This window comes from Corythoichthys intestinalis, chromosome 14 (assembly GCF_030265065.1).
Source record: "Corythoichthys intestinalis isolate RoL2023-P3 chromosome 14, ASM3026506v1, whole genome shotgun sequence".
Lineage (NCBI taxonomy): Eukaryota > Metazoa > Chordata > Actinopteri > Syngnathiformes > Syngnathidae > Corythoichthys > Corythoichthys intestinalis.
The window spans coordinates 47,186,286-47,195,517 of record NC_080408.1 but is presented as its reverse complement, the minus strand read 5'-3'; the positions used below and the strand labels follow the sequence as shown (position 1 = coordinate 47,195,517).

At 39.0% G+C, this 9,232-nt stretch overlaps 1 protein-coding gene across 1 annotated transcript in view; it reads right to left on the bottom strand.

Annotated features, from left to right (window-relative positions):
- Positions 1-138: 138 nt before the first annotated feature.
- LOC130929449 (tomoregulin-1-like) overlaps positions 139-9,232 on the bottom strand; it is a 29,681-nt gene continuing 20,587 nt past the window's right edge. The window contains exons 8-10 of the mRNA XM_057856578.1: positions 5,603-5,726; positions 5,268-5,429; positions 139-5,182 (exon numbers count right to left, since the gene is read on the bottom strand). Of these exons, the coding sequence (XP_057712561.1) occupies positions 5,098-5,182; positions 5,268-5,429; positions 5,603-5,726 (371 nt within the window). The 3' untranslated portion in view covers positions 139-5,097. The remainder of the gene's footprint in view (positions 5,183-5,267; positions 5,430-5,602; positions 5,727-9,232) is intronic.

The window sequence follows — 9,232 nt, the reverse complement described above, 5'->3', positions numbered from 1 at the left end:
GGGTCCGTCTGCAGCTTGCAAGATAGGGGTATGTCTGGAAATGAGGGTGCTTATTAGTAACCCTAACCTTAGGTGTCGCTAGACATATTCACATATTTCATTATTATTCAGTATTGATCTGCAGTGACTCAGTATAAATTTCACCTGTAAAAAAAAAAAAAAAAAAAAATACTTTGGAGATTTAAGTTCATACAGCACAATCTACAGAATGTGCTTATTTAACCCCTTCAGACTTAAGCATGCTGCTAAAGGACGTGACGCGTTCGTGTCTCTAAACCAATAAATACACCTTTTTAGTTGCTATTGCCATTACTGGGAGATGATTGGATGAAACTACCCATCGAAGTCAAATCATGATTTTTGGCACGCCCTCATGCCATTTTTGGCTCTTTGAAAATGGCTGACCAAACGCAACTTCAAAAAGGTTAATTTAATATGGTCATATTACTCTATTCACTCCAAACTGCACAAGGATCCTTAATAATTATGAAGTAAATTATGCACGTAACTTTGGCTCAAGGGCGTAGGTTCTGTCTCAACATTGGTAGGGACGATATAACAGCATAACCTGCATGTACACTTTTTGGCCGGGATGGAACATTAATAGACCAAACAGATTGGGTGAATGGGGATCAGGGCTACATTTCTCACAAATATGAACCGAATTAATTGATATGCTAAATCCAGGGTGTTCATTACGTTGATAACAATCGACCTGTCGATCGCAATGCTAGTGTGGGTAGCTCGCGGCATCCCAATGTTGTTGTTTTTTTTTTTTTAATGTACATGTTTAATTATGATTAGGTTTTGTGCATGTTGTGTTGTGTGAGATACATATGAGGTTATGCAGCGCCCGCTTCTCTCCAAGCAGCGTCCTACTCGAGTTTTGCAGGTTAGCAAATTCACACAGTTTAATGTTATGCTAACTCTGCTGCAAGTCGGACTTTGCAAAATTTAGTGTGTGATCCCCACCTCCACTACATTGACATCTTTTTACATTACTTACAGTGGCTGCTACTGCTGGCTGAAAAAAAACACCTTATAATACTCCTCCTCTTCAAGGGGGTGGCGGAGGAGGCGGCATTTTGTCGGCATGTATTTCTGTCTGGGTGTGCCTGCATGTGTGTGTCAAGGGTGGCTCAAGTCATCAGCTAATCAAATGGCGTTTGAGGGGGGGATGGACCGGCGTATTCAGCAAGTGAAAAAGGGGTAAATATAAGTTTTAACACAATGAAAATAATTCACTAAATAATTGTAGGGTCAATTCTATCCTTACAACATGTGGGAAGACAATCTAAATTATCTGTATCACCGAACTCATTATAGAGGGTAATTAAAAAAGAATGTGCCGAAACCATTGCGGTATATTAAAAGAAAAAAAAAAAACAATAACTAACTGAGCACAAGTATTGTATGTAACTTCAAGTTTTTATTTCATGCTCCACAAGTGCTCAATGTGACCACCACCAGTGGCACGGACAACATCAAGCCGATATAACTTTAAATTTGTTAAAATGACTTACTCGTTAAAAAGACTTTTAATTCTAATTTTCTTATTAAATTATTAACTTTAATTAATTTAATTAATTAATTAATCATTCATTCTATTTCACGGATTTTAAAATGAATGCATGCGTGATGATTTTGGCACATTCTTTTTTAATCCCCCTGTATAATGCATATAAGCTTGCTTAAAGGTTGGTGGCGACAATTTGAGCATCCTGAAAAGTCGGCGGTGTTATGTCCCTAACGTCCCTATGCAAACCTACGCCCTTGCTTTGGCTGTGATTGGCATATGAGTTGATACCTCGGCGAAGGACCTTCGAGAGATAGGCTGCGTTCATGTGTATCGGTAGATCTGACTTCCCAAGTTGGAAAATCATTCTGATGTGTTGTAAAGTCGTAATGTGGGATGAAAAAAATAAAGGAGAGTAGCATATTTTAATGCTCCAGCGATATATCACAAGTTCACTGACTGTTGGGCGCTTTTTATCGATCTCATGTAATAAAGAATTATTTTTTTCGATTACTCCAACAAGACGTGAATGCAGCATCAATATTACGGTGCGTGTGCCAAACTTACAGTCGATGGTGCAAATGACATCTTCCCACCTGCTTTACAGGTTAGTGTCAGATAAACTGCCCATCCTCGTTGTTTGTTTTTTCCTCTGTGTTGATGTTTGTTGGGTCGCCTGTTCCCATGAATTGTAAATATAAGTGTATCAACTTTACTCTTCAGGCAGTTAACTGCGGTAAACGACTCTGGCCGCAAACTGAAGTCGTATTTTAGCTAACTGGCTATGAATACATTGAGAATTAAATGTTATTTGAGTGACAGGATCTCACGCAAGAGCTTTGTCTAACATTATGTAAAAAGGATATGTGGTATTTGAACTGTATCAATACTGATGCTATTTCTTGCTATTTGTTTATATGACCAAAATGAATGGAATCAATTTACAGTGGGGCAAAAAAGTATTAAGTCAGCCACCAATTGTGCAAGCTCTCCCACTTAAAAAGATGAGAGAGGCCTGTAAATATCATCATAGGTATCCCTTAACTATGAGAGACAAATCCAGAATATCACTCTTGTCTGATTTTTAAAGAATTTATTTGCAAATTATGGTAGAAAAGTATTTGGTCACCCTCAACTAAGCAAGATTTCTGGCTCTCACAGAGTTGTAAGTTCTTTAAGAAGCTCCTCTGTCTTCTACTCGTTACCAGTATTAATGGCACCTGTTTGAACTCATTTACAGAATAAAAGACACCTGTGCACAACTTCAAACAGTCACACTCCCAACTCCACTATGGCCAAGACCAAAGAGCTTTCAAAGGACACACCAGAAACAAAATTGTAGACCTGAACCTCGCTGGGAAGACTTAATCTGAAATAGTAAGCAGTTTGGTTTGAAGAAATCAAGATCTCATCCTGTGCGGTCAAAATGATCACAAGAACAGTGAGCAAAAATCCCAGAACCACATAGGGGGACCTCGCGAATGACCTGGGGAGAACTGGGACCAAAGTAACAAAGGCTACCATCAAATATACACTCTGCCACCAGGGACTCAAATCCTGCAGTGCCAGACTTGTCCAGGCCCTTCTGAAGTTTGCTAGAGAGCATTTAGATGATCCAGAAGACGACTGTCAGAATGTCATATGGTCAGATGAAACAAAAAAATAGAACTTTTTGGTAAAAACGCAACTTCTCGTGTTTGAAGGAGAAAGAATGCTGAATTGTGTCCAAAGAACACCATACCTAATGTGAAGCACGGGGGTGGAAACGTCATGCTTTACAACATTTTATCTGCAAAGGGACCACGATGCCTGATTTGCATAAAAGAAAAGATGAATGGGGCCATGTGTCGTGAGATTTTGAGTGAAAACCTCCGTCCATCAGCAAGGGCATTGAAGATGAAATGTGGCTGGGTCTTTCAACATGACAATGATCCCAAACACATTGCCCGGGAAACAAAGAGTGGCTTTGTAAGAGGCATTTCAAGGTCCTTGAGTGGCCTATCCAGTCTCCAGATCTTAACTCCATACAAAATCTATGGAGGGAGTAAAAGGCCGTGTTGCCCAATGACAGCCTGAAAACATCACGATTTAATCTGCCTTAGGAATAGGCCAAAATAACTGCAACAGTGTGTGAAAACCTTTGAAGACTTACAGAAAATGTTTCACCCTTTGTCAGTGCCAACAACAGAAATATAAAGTATTGAGATGAAATTTTGTTCATGACCAAATACTTATTTTCCACCATAATTTGCAAATAAATTCTTTAAAAATCAGACAAAGTGATTTTCTGGATATTTTTTTTGCTAATTCTGTATCTCATAGTTGAGGTATACATATAATGAAAATTACAGACCTCTCTCATTTTTTTAAGTAGGAGACTTTGCACAATTGGTGGCTGACTAATACCTTTTTGCCCCACTGTATATGAATTAATTTGGGATATAACCTCTATCAATTTTGTATGTGTGCTCATCATAATTTCCGGCTGTTTTAAAAGCATTTTATTTGTTACTGCAGTCCCTTTTTATTTCTATTTTACTCAAACAGCATTACTCTTGTAAATTGATATTAGAAAGTTATTTGCTCGCAGCAAGAATAAATCAGCAAGGAGGAATGAGAGAGGTAAGCTAGGTAACCCACCTTGGCAACATATTAACCACTTTTAGGTCACAACCTACCAATTGAGAATAGAGCAGCAGAGTGCAGGAAGAGGTGAAAGAGAGATGGAAGTCAATGAGAATTGACTATCAACAAGGGATGTCCCAATTTTGATTTTGAATACTCATGGCTAAAAAATAAAACAAAAAATTGAATTTTTGTACAGAAACTTGCATTTTGGTTTGTTTGTTTATAGTTTAAAGCATTATTTCTGACTTTTTATGATGGATAAGTGCTAAAAAAATAAAAAAAATAAAAAAGTTTGCTCGCTTGCCAGTGCCCCACTGTGCCCCAGTATTGTATTAGGTCTAGTGACACCCCTGACACTAACCTCAACCACAAGCCCGCTAACAATGGATGTTAGCGGGAAGCTTGCGGAAGTTAGAAGAAGCTAGCTGGTTGGTCAGTAAAAGAATATAGCAGATATTGGCAAAGTGCATATCTGGGAGATTTCTCGGCGTTTACAATTTATTTGCATTATTCTTGGCGTTTTCTTGTGATGTGGTTTAGGAGCACTGTTAGTGCTGTCTTGTGACGTATGGCCAGAGACGCCCCCATTTCTAGCCGCGCCTCCACCTTGCAAGCCACAGAAACATACAATTGGGAAAAATACATTACACCGGTTGTCATGCCAACTCAAGTCCAACGGAAGAACCACACGACGACAACTTGTACATCACGATGACATGGTTATTTAAATAACATTTCATCATCAAGAGTTTCATTTGGTCATCCGCTTTGCCAAAATAAGAGCGCGAGGGACACGCTAACATTCCAAGTTGTTGGAGGACGCCGAGCGCGTCCACTGAGCACAGGAAGAAGAAATAAGGCAACCCGAGCTCGAATTCTTCTTCTATGCTTTTCCGAAACCGCAACGCAGGGGAAAAAGGAGGAAAGTAGGAGGAGGAAGAAGCAAAGGAAGGCTATACCATCCTAGAGTTAGTTTCTGCAGAAAAATGTCCGAGGTTGTGTTTGTGTCGACGGCCGCGGTTGTTCTTTGGACATTTCCTGTGGGTGCAACAGACAGACAGACGGACACAATTTGTCAAGGAGTATAAGACTGAGCCTAGAAGCGTGATGGTGCGTTTTGAACCTGGTGATGCACATGACAACGGCCACGATGATGGCGATCTGCACGGCACCGATGACGGACGCGATCAGGACGTAATGCAGTTTCTGGCCACTGGGGACTACGTAAAGAACGTTGAAGTCCTGAAGCTCGTCGCAGCGGACGCCTTTGTACCCAGACTCGCACCTGCACATGGCCGAAGGTTACACATTCACTAGCTGTACGTCACAAACTCACAGTCTCAAACTTGGGGCCTGATCCAGCCCGTCTCATATTAGTCAACGAGCTACGTCGTAGTAGGGTTAAATACACACACAGTAATTATTGGCAGTAGGTGTTAGTCGTATTAGTAGCGATACCTGCAGGTGGGCATGTTATAGTGGATCTCACACCGGCCGTGCAGACAAAATCCAGGGTGCGAGTCACCGCAGCTGTTTGGCATTCCGGCGTAGAACCCATCTCCGTGTTCCAGTCCTTTAGTTTCTAACCAAATAGACAAAACGTACACGTTAGTGCTGTACAAAATGATATATATCGCCAAAACGGTCTAAGAAATTCTGCCGTCATTATCGCTAGAGACATGTCCCTGCAACATACCTGTCAAGTTGTACGTTTTCGGCATCATTTGTACAAGTGAGCACTGATTTTTAGATGTGTACGCCGTACATTCAAAATCTATATGTTTTTAGTGCATTACGTTTTTTTTTCTCCATTCGGATTTTGTCACCGTTTCGGCAACGAGACAATGTGCTTTGCGATGCTTTACTACGTTGGTTGAATGACGCGAGAAAAGTCAGAGACACTGAGAAGGAAGAGTGTTTTTTGTGACGCTGTAGCAAACGCGATGCTAGGTTAGGTGGCTCCAATATTACCTGACTGTAGCCGACAGCCTACAATCTACGCCTAGATATCACATAACTACATAACTAATATCACTAACTACATGCGAAATGACAGACGCCGGTGTTAATAAACAGCCGCCATTTTGATGCAGAACACTTCTCAGAAAGGCTTTGTTGTAGTGAACCTTCCTGGCAAACTGAAGTAACTTTTCATCTAAAATACTCCTAAATCGGCAAAATCTTGACTTGAATCTATCTTTAAATGATGAAACAGTTTTAAAACTTTAACATGTCGAAAGTAGACAGAAGGGAACTTATGCAAAAACGGTAGCAATTTTAACAACTTTAACAGTTGATTCATACATTAAACGATTTCCAAACATAGCAAAGGTTACTATGTTTGTTTGTTTGTTTTTTATGAAAAAAAAACAAAAAACATGAAAGGTAACACCAGTTACTTTGCCAAGTAACTAATTACTCTTACCTTCAGGTAACTGAGTTACTAACACAATTACATTTTGGGATAAGTAATTCGTAACTGTAATTAATTACTTTTTAAAAGTAAGATTAACAACACTAATCATAAAGATGAAATCTGCAGAATAAAAAGTGACGAAAGCGGAGATTTTATTCTGCCAATTTGTTGCCTAACACAATTTGCCCGCAACTATTGCTGATCACTTCTCAGAATCAGCAAAAGAAATGTTCCCTGACTCAAAGATTCCATCGGTAAGTTAATTTTATCAACTGACCTTTTTAATTTATAATTGGAAACACTAACGAACTACCTTCAAGTCAAACTGAATTGCGAGCTGAAGTGCAGCCATCAAGACATGATAGAAATTGCTTAAAGTGCTACATACAATTATAACAAAAGTCACTGTTAAATTTTTAGAAATCATGATGTAGCTGAAGATAATGATTGTTCTTTGATTGCACCAGGATATGTTACAATATTACCAATAAATTCATATTATTTTAAAAATTGACTTTTATTTTTGTTTCATATTGCGCTCTATATACAACGTTGTAAGCGTTGTCACAGATTACTTAAAAAAGTAATTTAATTACTGATTACTGATTATATCTCAAAAAAGTAATCTAGTTACTTTACCGATTACTTTATTATCAAAGTAACTAAGTTACTTTAAAAGTAACTTATGTTACTTTTTACCAATTTTTCTCCTTTTGCTACCTCAACATAAAAATGACAACAACAAAATGTCATCACATGTAATTGAATTTTTCACATAAGGCTTAATCTTTGAGTTAGCGGGGGTTTAATTAGTCGATGGAGTTGATTTCAACCACCATTGACTCGCGCTAGCTTAGCCACCCCGGAGCCCTGAAACTAACATATAAATGACAAACTGCACAGAATTTGTTCAAATCAACTCCAATGACTAAATAAACCCCTGCTAACTCCAAGATAAAGCCTAATGTCAAAAATTCTGAACTTCCCCTTTAAAATAAAGACCTAGCTGTTAAAATATTGTCTATAAAAGTTGTAAAGCAATAAAACAAACAACAAAAATTAATGAAATGAACAAGAAACCTACAACGTATTTCATAATGGGTCAAAATCATTTTTGAGCAGATCATGTGACTACCACCTAAGAGACTATCTTTTGCTTTGCTAAGCCAAAACTACACCTGTAGAGGCAGGATGGATATTTAGAATTTCTGTAAACCTAAGCTTTCAAACGCAATCAACAACAACTGAGCTTGAACAGTTACTGTATATATACAGTATTGGCCAAAAGTTTGACGACACCTCAATGGTGGATACTTTGAAGAATGTAGAATATAAAAACTGTTTTCAGTTATTTCACTTTTTTTTTGCCATTCCACATGTTTGTTCATAGTTTTGATGTATTCAGAGAGGATTTACAATAGTAGTGAAAATATATAAAATGTAAAAATGTTTAGATGTGTCCAAACTTTTGACTTTCGTTTCAGTCATCAACATGCTTTGCCCCCAGCCCCACAAAAATAAAACTCCGCCTATGGTTACAAACACTGACAATAAAATGCGCATAAAGGCTGGTTACAAACTGTAGAAGTGTTGGCTGTCTTGTTACCTGAAGGTTTCGAGTTTCGTCGCGTTGTGCTGTAATTCCAAGTGCTTCCTTGTTGAATTGGATGTAGAGTTTTTAGCGGCTGACTGTCTTTTTCAGCCAGCGTAAAGTTTGCAACGCACGGAGATATTTTTGTCATCTTTACTGGACAGAAATGTGAAGTAATGGCTGTATTTCCAGTGAGCAAAGGCATCCATTTGCGGTATATATCCTGCCTTTCACTGTTAGCCTCGCTGCCTCGTCAGAATGCTATGTTGTTGACGGCCGTGGGAGACAGCGCTCATACAGCATCGTAATACACGTGACCCGTTTTTTTTTTCCCCCCGATGAGAAATGCTCTTCGTACATGACTACAGTATTCTTCATTCTACATACATTATGAGGCAAAAACAAAATAGTAACATACAGGCACTAGGGAAACTAACTTTAATCAGATTACTGGCTTGGAAAAATGAACGCGTTAGATTACTTGTTACTGAAGAAAGTAATCAGATTACAGTAACGCGTTACACTGACAACACTGGTTGTATTAGTCACTATTTGTAAGACTGCCAAAGGCCTCGGGTTGACAGGTATGCTGTTTGCACATTTTAGACAGCAGATAGCGCTCAACTTGCAGTGACTTGCTACATTGACGGGATTACATATGTCATAGTAGGACCAGCAATCGGACTCAAGAAGTCCCTGTCATTAATTAGCCAATTGGCTCTGCTCTGCTGGAATTTTAGACCTATCTTTTTTGGCCAACTGCTCAGAGATTTGAAGGATGCCTCTGAGGGAGACCCAGCTTTCTCACAATGGGCCCTAAATTATGCTGCAAAATTTGTTTATAGTCTTCAGACTTCATAATGCCATGCAAACAGTCAAGCAGTCCAGTGCAAGAGGCAGCACAGCAACCCCAAAACATCAGGGAACCTCCGCCATGTCTGACTGTGGGGACCGTGTTCTTTTCTTTGAAGGCCTCATTTTTTTATGTCAACTCTATGTTGATGCCATTTCCCAAAAACCTCAACTTTTTTGATTTTTTTTATTGCCACCAGCTGTTATGTGTCACAGGTAAGTAACAGGT